This window comes from Peromyscus eremicus, chromosome 14, assembly GCF_949786415.1.
Source record: "Peromyscus eremicus chromosome 14, PerEre_H2_v1, whole genome shotgun sequence".
NCBI classification, from domain to species: Eukaryota; Metazoa; Chordata; class Mammalia; order Rodentia; family Cricetidae; genus Peromyscus; species Peromyscus eremicus.
The window spans coordinates 52,343,078-52,358,866 of record NC_081430.1 but is presented as its reverse complement, the minus strand read 5'-3'; the positions used below and the strand labels follow the sequence as shown (position 1 = coordinate 52,358,866).

The 15,789-nt window shown below is 48.6% G+C and overlaps 1 protein-coding gene across 4 annotated transcripts in view; it reads left to right on the top strand.

The window, feature by feature from the left end:
* Nucleotides 1-15,606, top strand: part of Clmn (calmin) — a 93,422-nt gene extending 77,816 nt beyond the window's left edge. The window contains exons 8-14 of one of the 4 annotated variants that reach the window (XM_059279695.1): nucleotides 755-837; nucleotides 4,737-6,380; nucleotides 10,309-10,505; nucleotides 12,830-12,890; nucleotides 13,509-13,579; nucleotides 14,012-14,106; nucleotides 15,404-15,606. In XM_059279695.1, the coding sequence (XP_059135678.1) occupies nucleotides 755-837; nucleotides 4,737-6,380; nucleotides 10,309-10,505; nucleotides 12,830-12,890; nucleotides 13,509-13,579; nucleotides 14,012-14,106; nucleotides 15,404-15,573 (2,321 nt within the window). In that variant the 3' untranslated portion in view covers nucleotides 15,574-15,606. Of the gene's footprint in view, nucleotides 1-754; nucleotides 838-4,733; nucleotides 6,381-10,308; nucleotides 10,506-12,829; nucleotides 12,891-13,508; nucleotides 13,580-14,011; nucleotides 14,107-15,401 lie in introns of all 4 variants that reach the window. The other 3 variants (XM_059279693.1, XM_059279697.1, XM_059279694.1) reach the window with 3 other exon arrangements.
* Nucleotides 15,607-15,789: the final 183 nt, after the last annotated feature.

The window sequence follows — 15,789 nt, the reverse complement described above, 5'->3', positions numbered from 1 at the left end:
TATATTGCAATATATAATATATATTGCATAATAATCCACCTGTAAACTTACCTAGCTCTTCCATATTTGAGTCACTGAGGTTACTTTAGAAATGATCTCTTTGGGGGCTAAAGGCATACCTCAGTGACAAGTGTGAAGCCATGGCTTAGATCCCCAACTCTGTAGATGAAAGGAAGGAAGGAGAAAAGGAAAGGAAGGAGTGAGAGAGAAAGAAAAATGGGAGGAAGAGGAGGGAAGAAGGAAGGATCATTTTGAATACAGTATGACTGTAAACATCTTACTTACCCAGCATGCCTTTGACCATCCCTCAAGGACCAGTTCCCACCTGCAGAATGTCAGAGTTAGGGGAGTACATTCCTTTCGAAGGTGTGTGACTCTGTTTTGTCACATTGCTCTCCACATTGAGTGATTAATTTGGGACCCCCTGCCGCAGGATATCGTGGTCACCAGATGTACTTATTCATGAAACCAGCAATGAGCTGACTGCTCACAGTGAGGTGAACCAAGACTCAAGGAAGGAGGGGCAAAATCCTGAGCCTAGGATCCCGGGATTCTCCATCCTGGTTCCTCTGTCCTTCAGCCAGCTGTGGGACTTTAGCCAAAGGCATTGTCCCCTTCTCTGAGCCTAAATTTCTTCAAGGAGAAAAGGAAAAGGAAAATCCTTTGCTGGTGTGTGTGTCCCTTCCTCGCCAACACCCTGTGGGTCCTGTGGAGAAAGCATATGTCTTTGCTAATGCTGTGTCTCTCTCAACAGACATCATGGTGGACATGCCGGATGAACAGTCCATTGTGACTTATGTGGCCCAGTTTCTAGAACGCTTTCCGGAGTTGGAACCTGTACGTTTCTATCCCTTACCTTTAATTCACAAACTACGCATTTGCACTGGGTCCCCAGGGGACACAGTTGGGGCTTGGGCTGCATCATTCTGTGTGGTTGATGGCAACAAAATGACCTCAAGTTCCTTGCCTTGTCCTAGTTTCTAAACCATCTGTGACATACGTCAAGCTCCCAGGTGGGACAGAAAGCCTGTCACATCTCACCCAAACCTCTTCCCATTCCAGAGTTGATTAAGGTGACAGAAGATGTTCCCTTGTCATCCAGACGTCACTCTTTAGATGCCCAGTAGATACCCAGTGGAATAGCCCAGCTGTTCACCAAGTTTTACCAAGGCTCAAAATTATAATAATGACCATTCAAAAGCATGCTCGTGGAGTATGTGTGTGTGTGTGTGTGTGTGTGTGTGTGTGTGTGTGTATGTGTTGTTTTGTTTTTTGGGGGGTGTTGAATTTTTGAGACAGGATCTCATGTTTCAAAATGTCATGTCTGGCCTTGAGCATGTGGCTATCCTCCTGTCTCAGCCTCCTCATTCTGGGAATACAACTATATGCCACTATTCTCTGACCACACTTTTTACCATTTAGAACCCCAAGTAACACTTGAAAATAGGTTTGGGGCATGGAAGGAAGTCATCATGGTTTCACTGAACACTTAACACTGAGACAGTAGTAACAGTAAGAATAACAATCACAGCCTTTGGTGGGAACCATCTTCCACTTAATGAATGCCTAGCACCAGCTCAGGGGACTCAGCAAGAAACTGGACTGGAGCTGGCCATAGCTTAGTGCTACAGCATTGGTTAGTGCTCACAAAGCCCTGGGTTTGGTCTCCAGTTATGCAAAACTTAATTAAAAAAAGATTGTACAAAATCAGCTGGACAGATGAGGTGCCTAGCGTAATGCAGCTTTGTTCTAGTAAAGAAGACAGTCAACACATCAGTAGATGCATCAGAATTCCCAGCGGATGTAAGTGACTGGTAGAAAAAATGCACACGTGAAGAAATAAAAAAACGTCAGGGAACAGGGACCCACCCTCTTGTAGCTGGAGACTGTGTCTGCAGCTATCATTCCTACAATCCTGTCTGGTTCACCTCCATTATCCTCTTTTTACAGATGAGAATACCACTGCCCAAAGAGACCTAAAGGTCTTTCCAGGGTCACACAGCCATCTAATACAGGACTGCGGCTGACTCCAGAGCTCTGTGTCTCCAAAGTTCACCTTCTTGGGTCTCTTAAAAATACCACTGAGGCTGGAGCCTTATTTTGCACAGCAGTGACTCCCAGTGGCCCTCCAAGCTGTGGGTTAGATTATTGCCTGATCTGTGTGTGTGGTTCCACTCCTTCTGGCACCATGGTGTTTTGAAGAGGAGTTTCTGGGCTGCCACTTGAAGCTCTGTGATCCTAGGTGGCTTCCTTAGCCTCTCTGACAGCTGTATCAGATGCTCTCTAAAGTGGAAAGCATCACCCATATTTCAGGCTTGTGCAAAAAGTAACTACCTGTGTGAAGAACCCAGTTTTGCCTGTGGCTCAGAATGAACATTCAGCAAGAGGTAGTGGCAGTAATTGCTATAGAATTCTGTTTTGGGGGTACTAGGTAGCAGGGTTTTCACCAGGCCTGAGCTAATCCAGAGGCAGAATCTAATAACAATTAAAACAGTGGTTCTCAACTTTGTAATGTTACAGCCCTTTAATACAGTTCCTCATGTTGTAGTGACCCCCAACCATAAAATTATTTTCATTGCTACTTCATAACTGTAATTTTGCTACTGTTATGAATTGTAATGTTAATATTTTTGGAGATAGAGGTTTGTCAAAAGGATTGTGACCCACAGGTTGAGAACCACTAAATTAAAAATTGATGGTAAATGGTATGATTCAAGGTCATGGTCAAGATTCAGCAAACCTAAGTGTGGCTTCTCCAGTACTGGGAGTAGAGAGATTCAGGACATGATGGCTGGAGCAAGGGTCTTGGTTCACGCATAACAGCTTGTTTCATCCTGGGGTGTGTGGGATACATTATTTTGTGTTAGTGATTTTACTTTCTTAGTCTTTAGTATTTTTGTGGGGTTGTTTTTTCTTTGTTTGTTTGTTTTGTTTTTTCCCTAAGTAGTCAGTAGGAATAGGCTTTTAAAGATAACTGTAAAATATATTTTATTGTTATTTTGTTGTTGTTGTTGTATACATTGTAGGGGAGGGCCAAGGGGTCTGTGCATGCAGGGTAAGTACATGGAGGTCAGGGCACAGCTTGTGGGAGTGGATGGGACTGAGGTTCTCAGGCTTACATGGCAAGTGCCTTTACCCTTGGAGAGATCTTTCTATCTCCTCTTCAAGTCTAGGCTTCTATCTGCGATTGCTTCCAAAGAATGTCTTTTGTATATTTTGTAGTTTAGATTGGTTATTCTAGAGCCTTCTTTTTTGTAATTCCAACCCTGAGTCATAGGTAGGTCTACTTTTGGTAATTGTTGCTTCCCTTGTTTATAGGCTTCATTCTCCTGCTTTCTCATTTCCTGAACTTTGTTTTCTTTTGTGGCAGAGACAGTATGCAAAGTAAGAGTAGCAACTGAGGTAGATGGCTTTCTTTTTCTATGTTGATCTGTCTTCTATTGCTACAACAAGATACCAGATGCTAGATAACATATAAAGAAGAGAGATCTAGGGCTGGAGAGATGGCTCAGCAGTTAAGCGCACTTGCTGCTCTTACAAAGGATCCAAGTTTAGTTCCCAGCACCCACATGGCGACTTTCAACCATCTGTCACCCTCTCTGCCTCTGTAGGCACCTGATACACACATGGTTGACATATATATGTAGAGGCAAAAATATACACATAAAATAAAAATAAACAAAAAGAGAGAGAGAGAGAGAGAGAGAGAGAGAGAGAGAGAGAGGAGAGAGAGAGAGGGAGGGAGGGAGGGAGGGAGGGAGAGAGAGAGAGAGATTTGACTCAGCATTGAATGTTTGAGTTAGCACTAGCACCTTCTAGAAAGGACCTCGTGGGCATTATAGTCAAAGTGTATGTGAGACAGAGAGGTCACAGAGCAAGACAGGAAGCCAGAGAACCACTTGGCTCTTCACTCTGAAAACAATTCCCTCTGCAATGAACTGGTGACTTATGAGAAGTATATCAGTTCCTTCTGAGGTTAGAACTCCCTGTGGCCCAATCACCTTGTACTAGGCCTTTCCCTTTAAAGGTCCCTCCATGCTTCCTGTAGCCACACTGGGTACCAAGCTTCTAACACCTGAGTCCTTGGGAAATACAACCAAGCAGAGGATATAGCCCCTTCCTGAACCCAAGTTGCGAGTTGCCCATTCTGACCATTTCAGGAACCTAGAGGCATGTTGATGCTAGTTCAAAAGTTTCTGCCATCTGGCTTCAGATTGTGAGGGTGACATCAGTCTGCTCCATCATTGCACTCACTGGAAGCCCAGCCAGCCCTGACTTATGCCCTACCTCTCAGCACTGCCTGGGCTCTTGCACTGAAGACACCCCTGGGTAGGATCACAAGGCTCTGATGAGAGTTGATGTTGCACTGCTTCTAACTTCAGGCTTTTGTAGTGACCCACATGGTCAGTAAGAACATGTCCCTCCTCACCTCAGGCAGGCTAGCTCCCTCACTGGCAGGGTCCACAGGAGTGAAGCAGCTGAGGTGCTGCTCACTGAGGTACATTCAGCACCCCATTGAGTGCGTTGATAACCTTTGCACCCACAGTTTTAAAAAAAAAAAAAACAACGTATTTCACATTTTTATTTACCTGGCAATTTTTGCATCTCAGCAGGACAGCGGTTGACATCACCATGAAAACTCTGGTTAAAGTGGCTTTTGTTGTTGTTGTTTGGGTTTGGAAGTTGTACTTGAAGGTGGAACCTGTGATTTCATGTTGTCTTGTGTTTCTCAGCAGGAAGATTTTGTGAATCCAGACAAAGAAGCCCCCATTGAGTCCACCTTTGTCCGAATCAAAGAAAGCCCTTCTGAGCAGGAAAGCCGAGTCCTCCTCCTCAGTGAGAACGGAGAGCGGGCCTACACTATCAACCATGAAAGCAGCCACCCACCCCCTGCCAAAGTCTTCGTCTGTGACCAGCCCGAGAGCACAAAGGGTCTCTGTCTGGGTGGTGTGCCCAGCCGCAATCTGTCAGACAGTGCCACTGAGTTCATGCACCAGATCATTGACCAAGTCCTTCAGGAGAGCCCAGGGAAGACCAATGAGCCAGCTCCAGAGTCTTCCATCTTATCAACCAGAAAGGATAGCCGGAGGTCCAACTCTTTGCCAATCAAGAAATCCGTCCACTTTGAGGCTGATTTGCACAAGGATGCCTCGTGTAGCAAAGACCCTTTCTACAGCTCAGACTTCCGCTTTGAGGGGAGCCCAAGGGCGGCAAAGGAGGTGTCGAAGCCTGATAGTTATGTCTCAGTGGTTGAGGTTGCCAAGGAAAAGAAGACAGAACAGGAAGCCAGGCCAGTGCAGGAAGCTGCCTCAGACAAGGGCCCTAGAGACATTGTTGGTGTGGATGGCATGCCCCATCACAGTCAGCCTCCCCAGGACCCCACATTCTGTAACGGCACTGTAGAGAGTCCAGCTAGCCAAGGTGAGAAAGGCCCTTCTTCTCCATCCCCTGGAGATCATACTATCCTGGCCAACTCCACTGAGCTCAAGGTTCAGCTGCTGACTGTCGAGCCTATGGATAAAGATGACTATTTTGAAGGCATCCCCCTGAAGGCTTCCAAGTTTAACAGGGACCTCGCAGATTTTGCTTCCACTAGCCAGGCTTTTGATGAGGAGCCATCACCCCATGAGAAGACACTTGAGGAGGAGGAGGGTTTTGAGAATTATCCTGAGAAACTGGGGAAAAGGAAGTCAAAGTCTCCCCATGCAGAGACAGAGTCCCCTGAATCCCAAGCCAAGCCCGACAAACATGAGTCTCCTCCCAAGGGCCCCGAACAAGAAGATCAAGACCATCCTTTGCCCCCAGAAGAAACACCAGCAGATAAGAAACCCGAAGTGTTTGAAAAGGCCAAGAGAAAGTCCACCCGGCATCGCAGCGAGGAAGAAGGAGAAGCGGAAGACCTCTCAGGGGTCGGTGGAGAAATGCAATCCAACCCTCCAAGTACCAGCGTCAGCCTGGAAACCCTCAGGAGTCACAGTGAAGAAGGGTTGGATTTCAAGCCTTCTCCACCACTCTCGAAGATCTCCGTCATCCCGCACGACCTGTTCTATTACCCGCACTACGAGGTGCCCCTAGCCGCAGTGCTGGAGGCTTACTCGGAAGGTGGGGAGGATTTGAAAAGTGAAGATGCCGATCTAGGGGAGCTAGAAGAGGGCTATCTGCAGGACTCCAGGGAGGAGGAGGAGGCCCACAGCTCCCAAAGCAGCTGCAGTTTCTCCTTGCCTGTTGACAACGGCCACCCCAGCGTTAGTGACCAGGTGTCCCATGTTGATGAGAGTTCTGAGGGGCCCATGTCAGCCTCAGGATCTGGTTCAACACCCTCCCCCGAGGACCACCAACAGAGGGAAACCAAAGAGAATGGCCCTGTGGAGAGCCAGCAGGTACTTGAGGTTTGGGAAGAGTTTCTCCCTCTGTTAGCCTTCCCTTACAGAACCTAGAAGGCATAGAATTCAGTGTCCTTCCAGAAGGCTCCAGCAAGTCCTGGGGGCGGGGGGAATTTTGCACCCAGGCAAAATTATCGTATCCCAGTCCACACCCTGCTCAGAAGTCTTCTTAGGATGAATGAGGTTGTGTGTGAGGGCCTTAGCAGAGTAGCTATGACGATCGTATAAAAGCAGCCATTCACAGTGAACTATCAGGTCATCTCCTGCGGCCACCTGGGGAACAGGACAAACTCACGTTGGTTTCCGGCACGGTTCTTAGAAGCCTTGGCTGTGTCAGACCATGTTCTTGGTTCCTCTGACTTGCTAGGGATCATGTAGACAGGAAAGGGGACACTCATTCTAAGCTCAAGCAGCTGAGCACACACTTGTCAGCCTCTTGTGTTCCTACTCTTATCTAGCCAGTGGCTCAAGAGGGGACAAGAGGGGACAGGTGCAGAGAGTCAGCCCCGGGGACATAGAAATAACTTGCAGCCCTGGGAATCCTGGAGGGGGGATGGAGGGAGGCGCGCGGGGGGGGGGGGGGTGTTCAAGCCGCCCTGCTAGGATGCAGAGATGAGAGAAGAAGTACCTACGCTTAGCTCTAGCCGTTCACCTGCCTGTTAGCTCAGCAGTGGTTCTCAACCTGTGGGTCACAACCTCAATGGGGCTGATCAAATGACCCTTCCACAGGGGTTGCATATGAAATATCCCTATCCCGCAGATCAGATATTTACATTACGATTCATAACAGTAGCAAAATTACAGTTATGAAGTAGCAACAAAATAATTTTATGGTTGAGGTTCACCACCCCATGAGGCACTGTATTAAAAGGGTCTCGGCATTAGGAAGGTTGAGAACCACTGGCTCAGCCCTTTGGAAGAACCATCCTAACCAGCATGATAGCAAAGTGAGGGCAAAAAGGGAGGTGTGCCAGCCTCCCTAGTGCGGTGGACACTGAGAATGTGGCATCAAATGTGGAGGTGGCCCTGCAAAGGGTTCCACAGAGGGAAATTCCTCAGACCCAGAGAGGCTGGAGGGTGTGGGAGAGCTACTGGGTGGGGGACATTCCCTGAGTACCAGAATCAGGCTAGGAATGGAACCGGCTTATTCCAGATCAGCCCCGTCTCTTTCCTCAGCTCTTCCTCAGTGTTTCACCTCTTATCCCTCCCAATTAAGTCCTGAACTGCCTCACAGAGGGGTGACCCTAAACCCCAATTGTCATCTCATTTTCCCCTACTCCCACCTCCTTAGCATGACCTTTGACACTCTTTCCTCTCCCACCTAACTGTCCAGCCGTCTCTGCCTTCCTTCCAGCCAATCCAGCTTCTCCTGGTTCCCAGATAACCATGCCCTGGGTTATAAAAATTCCCTGCATTTAGCAAGTGGTCATTTGCCCTTCAGAGTTCTGTACCAAGGTCACCTCTTCCCGGCTCCTGCCCAAACAGAGATCTTGCTGCCTTAGCTGGGGCCAACCACACTGGCTGTTCTTTCCTGTTTCCATGTTGTTTTTTTTTCTCCCCATCTCAAGAGTAAGTAGGCATCTGCATATTCATCCTTGGACTCTAGAGACCAGTGTGGTGCCTGACAGGGTCTGCCAAATGCAGGGGTCAAGTGCATATTGCTTTGGGAATGAAACAGGAAGATAAATGAGGAGACATGGGTGGGCTCATGAGTGGTACTGGGAGTCTGGGGAGCCCTTGGAGATGCTTAGGATTGAGATGGCACACAGCCATTGTCAGAGCTTGCACTGTGGTCCAGTTTGCCAATCTGGAACAATGGGGAGGATTGTCAGTCCTTGGCCATGAATGGCTTATTTGGGACAGGGCTGGGGAGCAATGTGCTCAACAGTTAGTTGGAAGGCAGATCTGGAGAAGAGGGCTGGTGGTTCCAGGGGTGCCAGACACAGCTGTCTCCTTCCCCTGGTGTTGAGAGCAACTCCATCCACACACTTCTTTGTGGAATATTCCTTTACACTGTGTGAATATGTACCACTGTGATTGGGTTAATAAAGAAGCTGACTGGCCAATAGCTGGACAAGTAGAAGTTAGGCAGGACCTGCAGACAAAAAGAGAGCCCAGTGAAGAAGAGTTGGAGAATCATGAGGACATTCGGAGAGAAGGATATAAACCTGATGTGGGCTGCCAGTTCTGCCCAGCAGTGCCTCCTGTGGGAAACTGTCAGAAGCCAGCAGGGGTGGCCATGACCTTCAGAGAAATCAGATCTGATGTCTAAGCTGGAGACATGGAGTACAACTGGAGTGATTCTCCAGGTGACAGAAGGCCGAGTAGGAGGATGAGAAAGCAAGTTACATCCTGGCCTTGGCCTTGGGCGAGCAGCTAATGCAAATGCAAGTCTGGCCCTTCATTCTTGTTTGTTTGGTTGTGACAGGCTCTCATGTACCCCAGGCTAGCCTCAAACCCCCACTCTATAGCCAAGAATGACCATGAACGTCTGATCCTCCTGTTTTCACCTCTAAGTACCAACCACTATGGCAAGTTTATGCTGTGCTGGGGATAGAACCGAGGGCTTTTTCCATGCTGGGCAAGCTCTCCATTAACAGAGCTACATCCTCAGTGCCCGGCCCTTCATTTTTATAGGCTTTCTGCCAGTAGTTACCGAAATTAGATTGAGCACCTGCTGTGTGCAGAGTGGATAGTTAGGGGTAGTTGGGGCAGCCCTGGGTTGGAATCATATGATCATTCAGAAGATTTAGAATCTCATCCTGCCCCAAGACTTACTGGTGGCCAGCAGGGGTGGGGTTTGGGGGGGGGCAGGTCAGGCTTCCTTCCCCAGCTCTGAGCGCAGCCTCCCTGCATCCAGAGGGAGCAATATTGACGCAGCTTACATTATGGCTCTGACCCATGGCTTTGTTTGCCTGCCGCTTCTAACCCCGCTTTGCACTTCGGTCCCCAAGTGCAGCCCCTTACTTCACCCTGGGGGTGTGCTAAGTCCGTGGGGTGGAGAGCCCCGAGTCTGTCTCCTACCAGACACTTGGTCTTCCTTTCAAAAAGAAAAGGAAAGACTAGCTGAGCAAGCCAAAAACTGGAAAATGGCAAGTTTTTCTTGTTCTGATCATTAAAAAATAAAAATAACATGAGTAAAATCCTCTCATCATTTCCTCTCTAGGAAAGGTCCCTGCTCAGTCATGAAGAACCCTGGTCTCATGTGGCTAAGGGCACTTTCAGTTCCTACCTTGAACTTTGTTCAGGGCAGCTGGCCTGGCCTCCAAATCCCTTACCTGGCCCCTGGTGAGGAGGCTCTCCCTGCTGCCCCCACATTTATAAATGTCAATGGGGGCATGGCTGATGGGTAACAGGTGCGCAGTGTGACTGTGGCTAGAAGGTCCCCTTTCCAGTAAATACCGGATGTAGCCCTGTGATCCCTTCCCTCAGAGGCACGGTGTCGGTGTCCTGCCCCAGACTCTGCATTTGCTCGTGTGTGTCCCTCTGCAGGCCCATAGAGCACCTTTGCACTTGGCCACCGGAAAGTTCAGCCATTGCCTGCTATAAGGGATAGCCTTCGAAGGAACGTGCTGAAGAGGGTGAAGGTGACTGTACCCATTTGACAGCTGGGAAAGTGAGGCTCAAAGAGAGACGACAGTCAGTGACTTAAGGTCAAGTAGCTGAGTCAGGCAGGATTTCATATCACTGAGCTTCCTGACTCCAGAACTCGATGCCTTCTCTCCATTGATTCGAGGCCTTTGGTCTCTGCACAAGGAGCAGAATTTGGGCGTGGGCGTCTCTCTTGGGCCATCCACGTTGGAAGGAGTTCGTAAGATGAACAGCATTGGAAGGGACACTGGCCGGATTGGAGTAGAGCCCGGAGAATGATGTCATCTACTTCAGTAGGGAATTTGACCTGTGTTTTGGCTCTTTTGTGTTCTAGCCCCAAGAACCCCCAAACCCGGAACTCCCCGCAAAACCCATAGAAGAAAAGTTAACGGAAGCCTCAACTAGCAGTAAAAAGAAAGAGAAAAGGAAACATGTGGACCAAGTAGAAAGCTCATTATTTATAGCCCCCGGGACTGTCCGCTCCTCCGATGACCTTGAAGAAAACCCCTGTGAACACAAGATCCCTTCCAGGTATGTTGCTAAGATCTTCTCACTTTAGAAACTGAGGCAAGGGCTTGCTCTCTTAGGGTGAAGGAGCATCTTGGGTAGACAGTGCATCAGCGGGGGGCGCAAGCAACGCCCAAGCCGTGGGTGTTGGCTGAGGAGAACAAGGAAATGTCTGTGTCTGTGGGCATGAGGTCTGTTTGGCCACACCCTACACAGAGTCTGGTCACTGGTCACAGAATAGGTAGCAGTTACCTCCCGGGTCCTGCTTCCCATCTGGCTCAGGCACATTGTGGTTAAGGATGCTGTAGACCTAGTTAGCACAGAGAACTCCGAAGCTCCATGGTAAGCAGGCAGTACTGAAGTTAACTCATTTATGTGAGGGAGTCCTGGAGCCTCCACCCGCTGGCCCCAGGGTAAACAGAACTTTCAGGAGGTTGATCCCTGGCTTGAGGTTACAGAGGGGGACCACTCTCTGTGTGCCTCTCCGCTATAGATGCTTTTCTGGTCACAGCTCAGCTGGACTCCCTGCATAGCTTTCCACTGGCCTGGGAACCCACAGGACCCACGTGATCATTCATGCTTATACCACACACCTCTGGCCCTGGCCGTCTACCCTCAGTTGGGTTCATACTTTGCTTTAGGCTCCTTCAAACTGGAGGGCTGTCGCTCTGCATTCAACTCTGTTCCCTGGGTCACTCCAGCTCAGCCTCTGGGGGGCAACTCCATTACATCTCCTCCAAACAGGTGTCTCGGCTTTCCCACAGGTTATTTTTGATATGTTCTTGTACCGTAGTATCTTCTTCTTTTTTTTTTCTTCACAGAAGTCATTTCTTTCCTGTAAAATTTTTGGCAGCACTGGGGATTGAATTCATAGCCTCATTCATGCTAGGCAAGTGAACTAGGCTACCACAGAACTATTTTCCCAGCCCTCTTTTGCCTTTTTATTTTGAGGAAGTGTCTAAGTTGCCTAGGCTGGCTTTGAACTCACTCTGTAGTCCAGGCAAAGGCAAGGCATGGAGTTCGCTTTAGCATAGCCCTGGCTTGCAGTGGGCACTCAGTTCTTTGGGTAGATGAATGCATGAATGGCTGTGCCTCCCCCTGTCTTCTGGAGGTCAGGAGATGGGTCCTCAGCACCTGATTGCTGGGACAGTGAAGGTCAAGGTTCACACTCACTATAAGGCTCACATTGGCAGACTGTAAAAAATACCTGAGAGAAACCTTACTGCAGCAAAGCAGAGAGAGAGAGAGAGACAGAGAGAGAGAGAGAGAGAGAGAGAGAGAGAGAGAGAGAGAGAGAGAGAGATCGTTCCCTCCCACCAGGAATGTGCTTTTGAGTTAGGAAGTATTACCCAAACACGAGGGCAAGAAGGGGGTTCCACAGCACCCAGAACTGCACCATGGAGGATCAGGTCACTCTGGACACTGCTGAGATCTGGGCTCCAGGGTCCCTTTTGACTCTGAGGTTGCATTTTGCTTCATGCCTGTGCTGTGGTAGCAATGAAGACTATGTCACACTACCTAGATTGAAAGATACTAAAGCTGTCTTCCAGGGACTTTCTGAGAATGTGTACTTAGGCCAAGTGCCAGGCTCCTGCAAGCCATGTAGTGAGCTTGTTTAAAGGACACTGAGATGACTCTGTGTCAAGGTACATAGCACCCACCAGATACCTAGTTCTGCTGGGCAGTAAGCCAGGACCCAAGGCATCCTGAAGCTGATAGGGTGATCCATTCTACAGAGGGATGTCAGTTTCCAACTAGCATTGACAGCTCTTAGCCAGGAGCCACAGTTGATGGCCTAGGATTCTTCTGCCTCCACTTTCGGGGTGTCGCTCTGCTCGAAAGACCAAGGGGCATTCCATGTTGGCCTCAAAGATTTGGTGATAAAATCAGTCTCCTTATGTATGACAGGAAAAATGACGGTATTCCCTAGGGCTTGATTGGCAGGAAGTAGCCACATAGCAAAGAGCAGCAGAGAGAACAACCTCCAGGCCTTGGGCCCAGACCTGCCCTTAACCTGCAGGGGACTGCAGGTGAGGCCCCAAACCTCAGGATGTTTGTATATAAAGACCCCAGTCCTGGCCCAAATTCTAGGATTTTTAGAAATATGCTTTCTATTAAAAACCCTGATTTGCATTTTGGTGTAGATGAGGGCCCAGTGTCTGTGGCCACACCTGGCTGTGTGTTTCAACGGTATGGATGCACAGGTACAAACCATCTCGGGGTCTGAAGCCACAACTGTGCTTAACCCAGCTGTGGAAAGCCCCGGGCTGGGGTAACTTGAGTGACTGTGTGACTGGACCACTTGTGCCCTGGGCGGTGCCCATTCAAAATGTGTCTTTGCTTTTCAGGAATAGCCACAGTGACTCCAGCATTTACATTCGGCGACATGCTAATAGGTCTTTGGAATTGGTTAGTATGTGAATTTCTTCTTCCCTATGGCCCCTGCTAATCAGTACTTTTCGGTCCGTCCTCCCTCTCCCATCCCTGAGCTATGGGATTATTGACCTGCACCAACCTTACATTGGGATAGAAGACAGACACACTTAACAAACTTGTTAAGCACAGTCCAGTTGGATATCCAGTTGGGGCAAGAAGGGGTGTAAATAAAGCATTGATTTCAAAGCCCAAAGGCCTCTTTGTCATAAAAAAAACAAAAACAAATGGACCCAAGACACTTCCCCAACCCTACACCCACATCTAGAAAGATCACAGTTAAACCAAGGGTGCCCGGTCACTAAAGGATCCTTGTGACATCGGCAAGTGTTGAGACCTGCAGTGGCCCTTACTTCAGAGCCTGTCTAGGTGGTGGGTGGGCCTCTTCCCAGTCACCCTCGGGCAGGGGGCAAGGGCGGGAGGCAGGGTGATCTCTCTTGTTTAGCAATTTGATTTTTGAAACTAGATGTTTGCAGTATCGAGAAAAGCGTGGCATGGTCGGCTTTGTAAGCTTAAAACCACCTTGTTTTCTGTTTCAGAGATTTCATCTTTACTAATTGGGTTGCGGGGTTTTGTTTATAAATTTCACTGTAGGACCATTTTAGCTATGTTCAATTGAGGAACCCAGCCGATCTGGATGAGAGGAGAAACAGAGTGCTAAACAGGTTGGTGGCTTCATTCCCTAAGTCTGGGATTTAAATATATATGTGCTAAACAAATATATGTCTTTGTTTAAATGTGTGTGTGTGTGTGTGTGTGTGTGTGTGTGTGTGTGTGTGTGTGTGTGTGATCCTATCTCACAGGGGCCATTATTACTATTTTTTTTTACTGTGGCTTATTTATCATGTTGCTGATAGTTTGGGAATACCAGGAAATAACTCTTCCAAATGAAATGAATCAAATTAGATCTTCTTGAGTATGGGCAGAGGGGCAGAGCAGAGCCCAGAATGTGTGAGTGGGAAGACGGGTCTGGGTTCTGAGTCTGCGGCTGTGCTTAACAAAGACTTCAGAGCTAGAAGCCAGTTGCCAGAAGTAGAGCTGTACGGTCCCAACCTATATATAGCACCTGACCCTGTGTCCCTTCTGTCCCACTGCAGGTACAATTCTCAGAAGCTCACTGAGCTGATTTTACAGTTTTACGGCATCAGAGCAGACATGAAGCGGGAAAGCAAACATGCCAGGCTGTCTATGAAAGTATTCATTACTGGTGGAGAACTAGATTCTCTAGCTGATAGTCCTCAAGTTACCATAAACCCGTCCACCCAGACCCCGAGGGATGGGAATAGAATCTCTCCAGTTCTCATGTGGCCCTCCCCCTCTTAAAGTCACAGAAGTACTTTATTGTATTGCCCCACCCCTGTGGGTTTGCATGGGCTTGGAAAAATTAGATGATGGGATTGGTGGTCTCTGCCCAACGCCTTGGAACAGGGACTTTAGACCTCCATTCTTTTGGCTCCTAAAAACAAATACAAGTGAGATACCCTGCTTCCTTCCCAGGCCTAAAATAGAAATGCAAATTTCAATTTCCGCCAAAGGGAGCTTTCAGCTAGGGAGAGAGTGCTTGTAGCTTTGATCAGGTAGGGCTCTCATAGAAACAAGAACTTGACATATGCAGGGGTGTTTCCTACCTCCAGCAACAAATAGTTTCCGTTTTTCCTACAGACAACTTTAAGCCCGAGAAATTCTGCCCAATGTCTGTTATTCAGGCATAAGCCACTCCATTGCAGATGTCACGGCTCACCCATCACTTGTTGGGAGATGGTTTGGGCTTCTCGTAGCCCCCATCCAAGGCCTACAAATGGCCCCGAGAAGCTCATATTTCAGGCTCCTGTGTATCGGCCCCCCACCCACTCCTCCTACCTTTCCCTTGGTACATTTGGGGCTGCGGTTTGGTTTTTTTTTTTACCACCACCACACTCTTGTGCTAGCGCCCTGTTCATTACCTGCCAGGCAAAAGCAAAATGGCGCGTTAAATGCTGCCTCCCACTACATAAAAGAAACGTAACTCTGACCCCAAAGCTAGCAGTTCTTCTGAAGGTAATATTTCACAGACTAAACTTGGGGTGACTTGGTTTGTTTCTGGTGGCTGCTTTGAAATCATCTGTCAAAGTTCCTTTACTAACTGAGGCATAGCTGAGAGCTGGTAGTCCTACCTCCTCCTTCCAAGGTTTCCCAGGAGATGTGGCTCAGTGGTAGCTCTATCACAAAGTAATTGTGTGGCCTGTGACAACTGCGGCCCCCAAACTGTCACTGCAGCCATCTGTGAAATGGGTCCAGATAGTTCCTTCTGTTAAGGGTCATGGAGATGGCTGGGGTCTGTGTGGGTGTTCCAAGGGCTGCCTGGAATGTACACACAGATGGGAACCTCCTGATGTATCATGGGAACCTTCATCTGCAGGTGGGCGGTTGGGTTGAGGTTCAGGATGTGGTCCTCCCTCGTAGGGACCCCACCAGTGACCATCCTGTCCCCTATCTTTCCCTCTGCAGGACTGGCACCAACTCCTCTGGAGAAGCTGTGCCACTGGGAAGCCAGAGCCCACCCAACGACTCTCTGACACAGTTTGTACAGCAGCCCGATGTGATATATTTCATTCTTTTCCTCTGGCTCCTGGTCTACTGCTTGCTGCTCTTCCCCCAGCTTGATGTCAGCCGGCTCTGAAACGTGTCTGGAGAATAAAAGACAGGACCCTGACCAGGGTGGAGTCTGCCTCCTGCATCTTACTGTCTGTTCAGGGTTGAGCCGCTTCTGCCAAGATGGAAGACCTCAGAGGGAACACAGGCCCCACCTCCTGTTGCTGTCTGGTTCAGTCTTTGCTCACATTTCCCCTTGATTCTCTAAGACTTGAGAGCATGCTTACCTCCCTGACTGTGTGCT